Genomic DNA, 12,729 nt, shown 5'->3' with positions numbered 1-12,729 from the left:
CTCCCAGGATATCATGTCTGGTCTGTAGGTGGATGCTTCTCTACCCCTCAGAAGGGACTCACCAATCACCACTACCTTTCACCTCCTAGTGATCATGGATCCAGAATATTTGGGGATTCAAAGCTTTGATTCTTTCTCTCCCTCGGATGCTCTCATCTCTTTCATTTTTCAGGGCTGGATGCTAGTTCTTTAGTTCAAGGGCAGCTGAAGTCACAGTATCGATCTTGTGGGGTCCAATTGTCCTCCCTCAGCATGTCCTTCTCTTCTGCAATGCTGGAAATCTTTGATGCCTCATGAAGCATCTCATCGATGTGCTTCTCATTCTCGTGGATGCTTCTCAGTCTTGCCACTTCCTCTCTTAATTCCTTCACTTCCTTCATGAGGGATTCAAGCTGAAGACATCTTGCACATGGAACCACCCCTTCTTCTTGGGTAACATTTATGCACAAGTGTCTTCTTTAAAATTAGCATGCTAGTCGCCTAGTGCTGTACCTATGGACGGAGCATGGGCATATCGTGGACTTTCCACTAGCAATGCATGCACCTTATAGAATAGTATCAGGTACACACATTGCAAGACATAGTTAGGTGAACCAGTTTATCCCTGCTATTGACCTAGTATATGAAAAAAGAAAAAGTCACTGCTTGAAAAATTCACGTTATAAAGATATAATCATAAATCTTTGTGCACTAAGACTTTATGCACAATCTTGTACAAAGAACTCTGCTCAGAGATATGAAGGCATAGTGTTCCGCCTCACCCACCAATCATTGCAGTGTTCAGTACATAATTGATATATCCAATTTTTAAGTACTAGACTGTTGTATTGCTAGCTGCTAAAGCTATGCTTAGTTCTTAATAGCAATAGCAAAAATCAAAGAAATTTTGCACTTATCTTTGAAAAAATAGCTGGTTCCGACGTGCCACGTTTCAAATCTGCGTCAGGAAACCGACACAACAATTAAAGTTATAGACTGGAGGTACAAGCTCTGAAACCAAAGAATATATAAACATGCTTAATAAATATGCAAAGTGTCTGTGTGTGACATTTCTTAAAAGCTCACTTTACACCATAAAAGCTTATGCATAGTTCTATCTAGATGGGAGTACTCCCCATTAAATAAGAATGATAATTTTCTGAAGGTATACAAAACCCGATTTCATCCCGGTGTACAAACGGCGACTGAATGCCAAGAGAACAATTTAAAGGACTGTGTTCGCGCCAAAAATAGCGTGATGATGTCATCGCGCAAAAAATTACACTGGAACTGTCCCGCTTAATGAAATAAAGAAAAGAGTCAAAAATCAAACAGTGAGCAACAAGCCACCGATTTGTTGGCTGAATTTCACCTGTTTTCTTCCACCGAACAGAGTTCACTACTTTCAGATTGGGATCAAGTTGAATCTACTCAGAAAAGAATCGTCAGGGCTGAACTGCATGCAGCAACTCTAGCAGAATATTGCAGAGTGAAGCGGATCCCTAGAGGTCTGCGCATGAGAACAGAGCCTCGTTTATTTTTGGATAATAGTAACTTCTTACAAAAATGGAATGCTATCCTGAACAAGTGCTCATATGACCTTATGCTTCTCATCATAGAAACCACCAAGGTAGAAATAGATCAATATAAAATTGATCTACAATCGTATACTGATTACTTGAAAACTACTGTCCAACCAGATGTATATGACACCCAATTACAAGAGCTCACCAAAAAAATTGGAAGATTTTAGAGCCGATTTAAAAGGTTCTAAAATCAAAAAATTGAGACGTGATGAGCTTGATTATCAAAGGGGTTTCGTATACACCTGGATGGACAAAGCATGACGTAGACCCTTCAAGCGACAAACATACGCACAAACATCTAGTGATACATCAGAGGATGACTCTCATCAATCTAATCTAATCTAAACCTTAACAGTGAAAATTGTACCCACAGCCACTGGATCTACAGGGGCCATTCAGAAGAAGCCATTTTTGTCCATCAGTACAAAAGGCACCAACCAACGATCGACCAGACAAAAGAATCCCAGACCATGAGTTCTGTTTCTAATGTATTCAACTTATCTCAAAAAGTTTTTTCTACTGTTGAATTAGAACTCTTAGAGAAGGGTTGGCTTTTGTTCCAGTGGTTAAGTACAATTCTTTGGACACCCGTATTGGATTATTCAAATTCATCCGTAAATTGAAGTTAAAACATTTTTTTAATTCACAGCAAGAGCCATCAGTTTCTCAAGATGAAGAAGAAGAACAAACAGAACATAGATTACAATCTAAGAGACTTTGTTCTAAGTGGTGTCCTCCGGGCCCTATTGATCCACACATTAAAGTGTTTGAACAATTTGTGGAATGGGATATCACAGCATTGGAAATGCAGCACACCTTTATAAAGGACAATTTGACCGTTGCACAGAGAAGAGCTTTAACAACTTTGATGCCAGACCCTAGCATAGTCATTCGTCCAGCAGATAAATGTGGTGGGGTGATTGTTATGGATGCTGAGGCTTATGAACAAGAAGCTTGGAGACAGTTGTCGGACACCACATATTACCAGCACATAGACAAAGACCCTATTGATGAATTGCAGGAAGGTATTTCTCATATACTAGTGCAAGCCTTAGAAGCGGGGGTCATCACTGAAGGGGAATACAAATTTTTGTTTTGTCAACACCCCATCACTCCTGTAATTTATTTTGTGCCTAAGATCCACAAATCGTTAGAGGCACCTCTGGGGCGCCCCATAGTGGCTGGGATAGGGTCTATCCTTGAACCTCTTTCTGAGTTTCTAGATTTGCAATTAAAGAATGAAGTCCCACTATGCACTTCATATGTCAAGGATACTGGGTCTATGATCAAATTTTTGAGCACTCATCAGGACATTCCACACCATGCCATATTAGTGACTCTTGATATTACAGCTTTGTACACCAACATACCACAGGAAGCAGCTATCATGATTATTCGCCATCATTTAGTACATATGCAACTGCCTTCTACAAGGATTGATTTTTTGGTTACCATTGCTCGTATTGCTTTAAGCAAAAATTATTTTGAATTTGACCACCAATTCTTTTTACAAATCCGTGGCACTGCCATGGGTGCTAAAATGGCCCCCACAGTAGCATGCCTCTCTCTACGTGGCGGCTTTTGAGGAACAGCATTTATACTCTTCAATGTATTATTCCAAATTGCTTTTATGGAAACGCTACATTGATGATGTGTTTGCCATGTGGACAGGTACCCAATCAGAATTTGACAATTTTTTGGATTGGCTTAATCAAGAAGACCCTAATTTGAAATTCACAGCCCAATCCAACATTCAATCTTTGCCGTTTTTAGATATAAATATATCTCTAATGGATGGTAAATTTTGCACCACGATCTATAAAAAGCCTACTGATCGCAATAACCTTCTGAGGTATGAAAGTTTCCATCCCAGACATTTGCACAACAACATACCTATTGGTCAATTCTTACGCCTCCGTAGGCTTTGTTCTTCCAAGAGTGATTACATTTTGAAAGCTGAAGATATGAAAGTCAAATTCAAAGAAAGGGGATATCCAACATCAGTCATCAAAAAAGCTTATAAAAGGGCACTTTGGTCCAATAGAGATGATCTATTATTGCCAAATAATCAACAAACTGATGCTGACGTCGTCTGTGTCCTTCCTTATTCCCAACATGCTTTTAAAATTAAGCACATCATCAACCAGCATTGGAGTATATTACAATATCATGATGTTTTTCAAAAACCCCCAAGATTTGCTTATTCGCGAGGGTGGAACCTTAAACAGCATTTAACCAAGGCCCAATACCACTCTGAGGCATCTGACACTAGTTCAAAAGGTTTTCATTCCCCATGCACAGCTTGTTCTGTCTGCCCCTATAGCGTGAAATTATCTGACATGACTATCCCTGAATGGGTGAAGAATCGCAAATTTTTAAAAAGGACTAATTGCAATTACAAGGGGGTAGTCTATGTCATTGAATGTCCATGTCATCTGCTTTATGTAGGGCATACCATGAGGAGCGTTCGGGTCAGAATAGGGGAACACATTAGCAGAATAGGTAGGGAAGTTATGGAAGCACCCCTTACTCATCACTGGATTGAAGCTGAACATCCCATTTCTTCCATACGTTTTTCTATTCTGGATGTTCCTACGCTCCCCAGAGGGGGAGACCTTAAAGCTAGACTTCACTCCTCAGAACAGAAATGGATATACACTCTAGGTTCTCTGACTCCTCGGGGTCTGAACAACGAAATAGAGTGGCAAGCCTTTTTGTAAACAATACTGTTCCTTTTATGTACAAACAGAGCAGGATAGCCAGTCAGTGTAGATTTTTGTTGGTAATGGCGTTTTTGTTTGATTTTTGACTCTTTTCTTTATTTCATTAAGCGGGACAGTTCCAGTGTAATTTTTTGCGCGATGACGTCATCACGCTATTTTTGGCGCGAACACAGTCCTTTAAATTGTTCTCTTGGCGTTCAGTCGCCGTTTGTACACTGGGAAGAAATCGGGTTTTGTATACCTTCAGAAAATTATCATTCTTATTTAATGGGGAGTACTCCCATCTAGATAGAACTATGCATAAGCTTTTATGGTGTAAAGTGAGCTTTTAAGAAATGTCACACACAGACACTTTGCATATTTATTAAGCATGTTTATATATTCTTTGGTTTCAGAGCTTGTACCTCCAGTCTATAACTTTAATTGTTGTGTCGGTTTCCTGACGCAGATTTGAAACGTGGCACGTCGGAACCAGCTATTTTTTCAAAGATAAGTGCAAAATTTCTTTGATTTTTGCTATTGCTATTAAGAACTAAGCATAGCTTTAGCAGCTAGCAACACAACAGTCTAGTACTTAAAAATTGGATATATCAATTATGTACTGAACACTGCAATGATTGGTGGGTGAGGGGGAACACTATGCCTTCATATCTCTGAGCAGAGTTCTTTGTACAAGATTGTGCATAAAGTCTTAGTGCACAAAGACTTATGATTATATCTTTATAAAGTGAATTTTTCAAGCAGTGACTTTTTCTTTTTTCAAATTGTTTCCTTTAGTCACTCTATGGTATTTATTTAGTGGTTGAGTTTGTTACCCCTCCAGTATTTATTGACCTAGTATAAGCTGGCATGCCTAAATTTTAGCATGACAAAGTGGCTTTGCACTACTATTCTATAATGGTTAGGGTTAGATACATTTTAATGCTGTTATAGCAGATGCATAGCCAGACCTGCCATTTTGGGAGGGCCCAGAGTTAACCTGGATGGGTCACTCCCATCCCGATATATATATACAATTTGTTTTAAACCTATCCCCTGCCCTGCATTCATCTCTCCTTCTCTTTTCCCTTCTATCCCTTTTGCTCCTAGTCATGTGTCTTCATATTTCTCCCTTTTCTCCTCCCCAGTTCTGGCATCTGCCACTTTTCCCCACCTGCAACCCCATATCTGCCTGTCTCTCTGAAACCCCTCCCCCATTCCCAGTCTACCTCAGAGCCATTGCCGGAGGTGATGGCAATCTGCACTGGACCTGCAGACTCCCTTCTATTGCATTCCTGCCAATGAAGAAACAGGAAGTGACATCATTGAGGGTGGGATACAGTAGATGGAAGCCTGAAGGGCTGGAACAAGTATCCTACAGGGATTGCCTCTTGTAACGGCTCCCACAGACCATGGGGCTGGGGTAGGGCTTTTCAGAGAAAGAGAGAGAGAAAGGGACAGATGCCGGGCGGCTAGCATAGAACAAGGAGAGATGGGAGTGAAGCACCACCACTCACGTGTTATGGGGCCTCATGGGCCAATAGACCCACCCAGGCACACCCATAGCTACACCATTGAATTGGTGCTACATGCTCTTCTAAGTGGCATTGTATAAACTGGCCCCCATTGTTTTCATGCAGGTGTCTGGAGGCTCTGCTGTGGTAACCTGGAAGAAACTATCGGCCCAATACTCAGCAGCACTTATCTGGTTAGCAAAAATACTATTCTAAGTTATCCAGAGAGCAGTGCTCAATATTGCTGCTTTTAGGATTATGGTAATACTGAACGCAGTATATGGATATTCAACACCAATCTCATAGAAACATAGAAACATAGAAAGGTGACCGCAGAAAAGGGCTACAGCCCATCAAGTCTGCCCACTCTACTGACCCACCCCATCAAGTCTGAGTGCTGCTCGACCCACGTAGGGATCCCACGTGGATGTCCCATTTATTCTTAAAGTCGAGCACGCTTGTGGCCTTGATTACCATCTGTCCACTCCAGATGCCAGCATTGAATATTCAGACTGAATTCGTCCATGGTAGCCAGCATTTTTTTAAAAAAACACTGACTGCCCCAGCTGAATATTGACCCCCAGTAATTATTATCTAGAGGTACAGAATTTCCCTGCCCCTCCTCCAAAGAATATCCATTTAAATATGTTGTGTTGACGTAACAATTAAGCTATACCTGTTGCTTTTTTATTCTTTTGAGATGTTTCAGTTCTTGCAAGAGTTCCTCAATTTGCTTTTTATGACTTGCACAAGAGTTTTTTTGTTCTGACAATTCTGCCCTCACAGAATCTAGTAATAAAATCAGAAAGCAGGACTAAGAAATGCAGAGTAAGGAGAGAGCAATGTGCTGGAAATACATCTAACCACGTGTTTTCATTCAGTTTTTGGAGGCAGATGGGGGGGGGGGGGGTGTAACACAGATCTGTCTTAGACCTGAAACTTCTAATGATATATACGTTAAAGAATACTTTCTTTTCTCACTATAATGTATTGGATTAGAATTTTCTTTGGGAGAAACCGGTCAATGTACTTTTTAATCCAAGGCCAGGCTTTCATTGTCGGAAGAACATAAGAATTGCCGCTGCTGGGTCAGACCAGTGGTCCATCGTGCCCAGCAGTCCGCTCACGCGACGGCCCTTAGGTCAAAGGCCAGTGCCCATTCCTGCATATGTTCTAGTTCAGCAGGAACTTATCTAATCATTTCTTGAATCCCTGGAGGGTGCTTTCTCCTATAACAGCCTCTGGAAGAGCGTTCCAGATTTCTACCACTCTCTGGGTGAAGAAGAACTTCGGAAGATTGCGAGCCATGGAATCGAGGATGAAATACTCATAAGGGATTAAAAACTGGCTGGCGGATAGGAAACAGAGGGTGGGGGTAAATGGACAGTACTCGGACTGAAAGAGTGTCACCACAGGGCTCGGTGTTTAGACCCGTGCTCTTCAACATCTTTATAAACGATCTGGAGGTGTTAAAATTTGCGGACGATTAAATTTGCGGACGATACGAAGTTATTCATAGTGAAGACGCAGGGGGACTGCGAAGATCTGCAACGTGACATAATCGGGTTCGAGGAATGGGCATCGACATGGCAGATGAGGTTCAACGTGGATAAGTGTAAAGTGATGCATGTTGGTAATAAAAATCTCAGGCATGAATACAGGATGTCTGGGGCAGTACTTGGAGAGACCTCACAGGAAAGGGACCTGGGAGTTCTGATCGACAAGTCGATGAAGCTGTCCATGCAATGTGCGGCGGCGGCAAAAAGGGCAAACAGAATGCTAGGAATGATAAAGATGGAGATCACGAACAGATCGGAGAAGGTTATCATACCGCTGTACTGGGCCATGGTGCGCCCTTACCTGGAGTACTGCGTACAGCACTGCTCGCTGTACATGAAGAAGGACATGGTACTACTTGAGAGGGTCCAGAGAAGAGCAACCAAGATGGTTAAGGGGTTGGAGGAGCTGCTGTACAACAAAAGATTGGAGAAACTGGGCCTCTTCTCCCTCGAAAAGAGGAGATTGAGAGGGGACATGATCGAAACATTCAAGGTACTGAAGGGGATAGACTTAGTAGATAAGGACAGGTTGTTCACTCTCTCTAAGTTAGGGAGAATGAGAGGGCACTCTCTAAAGTTGAAAGGGGATAGATTCTGGATGAACGTAAGGAAGTTCTTCTTCACCCAGAGAGTGGTGGAAAACTGGAACGCTCTTCCAGAGTCTGTCGTAGGGGGGAGCACCCTCCAGGGATTCAAGACAGGGTTGGACAGGTTCCTGCTGAACAAGAAGTGCGCTGGTAGGGCTGGTCTCAGTTAGGGTACTGGTCTTTGACCTGGGGGCTGCCGCGTGAGCAGACACGATCACTTCGTTCAACTTCATTTAATCTTCTTTCCGTGCCTTCAATTAAAATGATAGGAAATAGAAGACACGACATGTTCTCAGTTATGGCCCCACATTCATGGAATCTTTTACCACAATACATTAGAGAACTAAAAGATCTAACACTGTTTAAAAAAACGTTAAAAACCTTTCTTTTTAAAGTTGCGTATGGATCTTAGGACACTAAAAAATCGATTATTTTTTAACTGCAACCTGGAGTTTGTTTGTTTTTTTTTTTTTTAAACAGCTATTATTACCCCTCCTCTTGTTCTGCCCTTTTATGTTTTTTCTTCTCTTCTATCAAAAATTGTAACTATTCCCCCTCTTAACCACACATGTCTTGTAAGTCTTACCCACAAAATTATTTTAAAGTTATGTCTACACTCAGTTTGTTAAGTTTGTTAAATTTTAACTAACAGCAAATTTGTTTTTATGTCAACATTAACATTTTATTTGTTTAATTTTATTAATTTATGTTATTATTATTGTACATCGCCTAGTAATTTAAATAGGTGATTCATCAAGAATAAATAAACTTGAAACTTGACTGCTGGGCACGATGGACCACTGGTCTGACCCAGCAGCGGCAATTCTTATATTCTTATGTTCTTACATATGTACGGAATCTATCCCTTTTTAACTTTAGAGAGTGAATAATTTCTCTTTTTCTACTATGTCAAGCATTGAGGAAGCAGTGCAGGGCCGGCTGGATGCTGAAAACATCGCTCCTACCCTGCACCGCGGCCACAACATTGCAGGAGGCAGCCATCAGCCATCCAGAAGGGAGCTCCAAGTACGGGGGACTCGCTGTACGGGTACGGGGGACTGATCTACTAATGGGGTGGCTTATCTACGATGTCTTTAGATAAGCCGCCTCATATAAGGAAGCCGCACCCACGGCTTCAGATTGTAAAACCCATGTATAGGCCACGGCCTATACATGGGGAAATATGGTATACAAGTTCTACATTTTTTGGCCCAGCTGTGCACAGTACTTGCATCAACACAGTCATCACCATGAACAACCCGCATGTGCAGTGGCGTAGTAAGGAGGGGTGTGGGCAGTCCACCCTGGGCGCCATCTTGGTGGGGGCGCCAGTGACCATTTTCCTCTCTGCCCCCAATCCCGCATGCATGAGCCCCCTTCCCTTTCCTCATACCTCTGTAATGTTCATGGCGTGAGCAGTAACCCCAACTTGCTGCTCGCGCCAGCATCGGCTGTTCCTGGACCCGTACCTAGGCCGACTGGTGCGAGCAGCAGGCTGGGGTTGCTGCTCATGCTGGGAATGTTAAAGAGGTACAGGGGAAGGGAAGGAGAGTACGTGCGGCAGGAGGGGGCAGAGAAGGAGTGGATGAGGTAGGGCGCCTCTTACCCTCGCTACGCCACAGTGCATGTGGCAGTGAATTTCAATTGGAGGGACTCCTTCAACAGTCAGAAATGCTATCATGATATATTGCTTATATTGTACTGAGTATTCACTGCAGGCTTCCATTTCCCAAGCAATAACAAAATAGCCTCTTCACAAGGACACGTCTAGCCAGCTGAGATGAAGGAAGCCATTTCTGAGAACAAGTGAACAGGTGTAGTGCATCAGTGCTGCCATCTGTTGATGAATTAGGGAGGTGGAGTCTAGTCTAGTCTAGTCTTCGGTTTATATACCGGGTCATCTCCTAGCAGAGCTTGACTCGGTTCACAAATAATTAAAACCAGAATATATAAAAGAATACGAACCTTGGAAAGTGATTGTGAACATGGTATCAATTCATCATTTCAGTAGGTAAACCATTAAGATATTGTGTGAACAATAAAGTTTTTAGGGCTTTACGAAATTGTTGTAGCTGGCCTATCAATCTTACAGAGTCAAGGAGTTTGTTCCAAGTTTCTCCCAGTTTGAACGCACGAGATTGGCTAAGCTTCCCAACAGATTTAATTCTTCTAAAAGAGGTGAACGATAACTTATATTTCTGTGTAATCCTCGAGTGGCAAGATCTAGTAGTATTCCAATATAAGGGAACTAAAGGGTCAAATATTCCATAGAGAAGCTTAAAGATAACACATGCACACTTAAACTGGATCCTAAAATGAACTGGGAGCCAGTGAAGCTTTCTCAACAAAGGAGAGACATGGTCGTACTTTCTTTTCCCAAAAATAAGTTTAGCTACTGTGTTTTGTATTAACTGTAGTCGATTTAGACTGCCCTGCTTGATGCCCGTAAAAACAGAATTACAATAATCCAACTGGGCAAGCACAATATACAGTATCAACATTACTTCACATTTACGGTAACCCTTGTATATGTTCACTGGCAGCCAATGAATAAAAACTTTCAGTCACTAATACTATGCTTTTGCCTCGAACACTCAGATCTCATAATCAAAACATTTAGACAGATATTTCTAGATTCCATACATAATTCCATTTTTTCAGTGCAGGGTCCGGAACTATGGAATATAGGCTTCAATCTTCCCTTTTTACTTTTAAGAAAGACCTCAAGACTTTTCTATTTACTGATGCCTTTACTTAGGCAACTGATTCTAAAATTCGTAATTAGAACATTCCAGTCAAACAATTTACCTGCCCCTTACTCTTATGTGTTACCCTTACTTTATGTTCAAAAATTGTAGTTCTCCCTTTCTCCCTTTGTATTCTGTGATGTTTTGTTAATGTTTTAATTTAAATGTCATTTGTATCTACAATGATTTCATTGTAAGCCGCTTAGTTGTAAAACAATTTGCAGGATATCAAGAACTAATAAACGTGAAACTTTCCCCATTAGTGCATGGCCATTAGCACGGGAGAATTTACCGACATCTATTTTCTAAGCAGTAATGGCACCCGTGCTAACGACATGCCAATCATTTGGTACACACCACCAGTGCTAAAAAATAGAATCTATTTTCTTAGCATGTGGGAATTTGTGATCCCATAACAGGACGCCTGAGAGTGTCCTGCGGTAGTGCATTTTAACCTGCGGCAAGCATGTACTAGTGCTTACCACCGCGTAATAAAAGGGCCCCTATATCTTTACTCCTGCTCTGATTTAGAATAAAGATTCAGCACTAAAAAGAGGGCGAAGAACCACATCAAAATTCAAGCACAATTATGAATTTGACTTTTTGTATGAGGTTTACCTGCCTGCCTTGCACTAACCCCCGCTCGTTTATCAAGCTGCACTAGTTTTTAGCACAGGCCAGTGAGGTATGTGCTCCGATGCTCATAGGAGGATGTTTGTGCTTAAAACCTGTAGCGCAACTGGATAAAAGGGGCCCTAAGGGGCTCATAAGCAAAACATTAAAACATCTTAAAACCTGCCTAAGTCAGCACTTTGATATCCTAATAGACAGGACGTCCAAGTGCTGATGACCAAACCCACTTTCTGGACGTGTAGCATGACTTTTTATGCCTCTCAATACCGCTGTGCACCCAGAGATGAAAGGGGTGTATCTGGAGTAATCAGGGCAGTATTTGGGCGGGATGTTTATGTGGCACCCTTTATGTGAAGTTCACAGCAGTGCCCTGCAAGGTGCCCTACTGCTCTGTTGCCATGTCTGGGTGGCCAGTCCATTACACGATTGGCCCCTCCCATGTCCAAATGGTCTTGTTCTGGCCATTTGGGAGTTATATGAAATTTTGGTAAAAAATGTGGTATAAGATAGACGTCCTGGCGGTCTGGGTGACCCATTGGCCTAGACGTTCAGATAGATGATTTTAAAAAAAAAATTCTAGATGTATGGTGATTTGCCTTTCAAAAATGGGCATTTTCCCACTGCTGACTTTGGGTGTCTAGCACCATATGTCCAAATGGGACTTAGATATATGTTTTGAATATGCCCCTCCACGTGTTCTTACCTTATTGGAAAAAAGTTTAGTGCAGGAAAATCAGAAGTAAGTTGCTGCACTAAAGGATAGTATAGTTTATTACATCTTCACCTCTGCCTCTCAGCCACATTCCAGATGTTGTCCACTCAACTGTTCCATACCTAAAGGTAAACTATGCTGTTTTTGAATGCGCTCACGTTCACGTTGTAGCTCCTGCTTTGCTTTCTTTTCCAAGGCCTGAATTTGTAGCCTGTGAGACTGATGCTCTCTCTTGAGACTGTCATTGTATTCTTTTCTAAACCATTCTTGAGCCTCCTGTAACGGATGGGAAATGGAATCATGCTTATGCACAGAATCAGCATACACTCTGCGCATGTAATGCGGAATGTCATTAGTGCAATTACGGTAGATTTCTCTACCATTCTTTTACCAGATTAAGCTGTAGAGTCACCAATTATCAAATGATAGTACTGCCATATTAAGGCGATTATTGAAAGTAACTAACTTGTACTATTTGCAATCTGGACATGTGTAAAACCAGCATTTAGATATCTAGGTCATATATGGGTGCCCCATGTTTTGCAGCACCTACTGGAAGGATTAGGGAAGCCATACAAAATACAAAAAAATTGGTATTTTAGATGATGATCTCTCCTAGGATGTCCCTGGGGGTGATACGAAAAAAAGAAAAATCTATATTTCCCCTAATAGAGTATCAAAGATACAATCAAACAAAATAAATCAAAGGA

At 41.6% G+C, this 12,729-nt stretch overlaps 1 protein-coding gene across 2 annotated transcripts in view; it reads right to left on the bottom strand.

Moving 5' to 3' along the window:
- FAM184B (family with sequence similarity 184 member B) overlaps window positions 1-12,729 on the bottom strand; it is a 76,881-nt gene that overhangs the window by 24,938 nt on the left and 39,214 nt on the right. Inside the window, exons 6-7 of one of the 2 annotated variants that reach the window (XM_033929840.1) lie at window positions 12,142-12,295; window positions 6,458-6,570 (exon numbers count right to left, since the gene is read on the bottom strand). In XM_033929840.1, the coding sequence (XP_033785731.1) occupies window positions 6,458-6,570; window positions 12,142-12,295 (267 nt within the window). The remainder of the gene's footprint in view (window positions 1-6,457; window positions 6,571-12,141; window positions 12,296-12,729) is intronic. The other variant, XM_033929916.1, reaches the window with a different exon arrangement.

The sequence above is a fragment of the Geotrypetes seraphini genome, chromosome 1 (genome assembly GCF_902459505.1).
Source record: "Geotrypetes seraphini chromosome 1, aGeoSer1.1, whole genome shotgun sequence".
NCBI classification, from domain to species: domain Eukaryota; kingdom Metazoa; phylum Chordata; class Amphibia; order Gymnophiona; family Dermophiidae; genus Geotrypetes; species Geotrypetes seraphini.
Note: the sequence above shows the minus strand (reverse complement) of the source record. Positions and strands in the feature narration are given on the sequence as shown.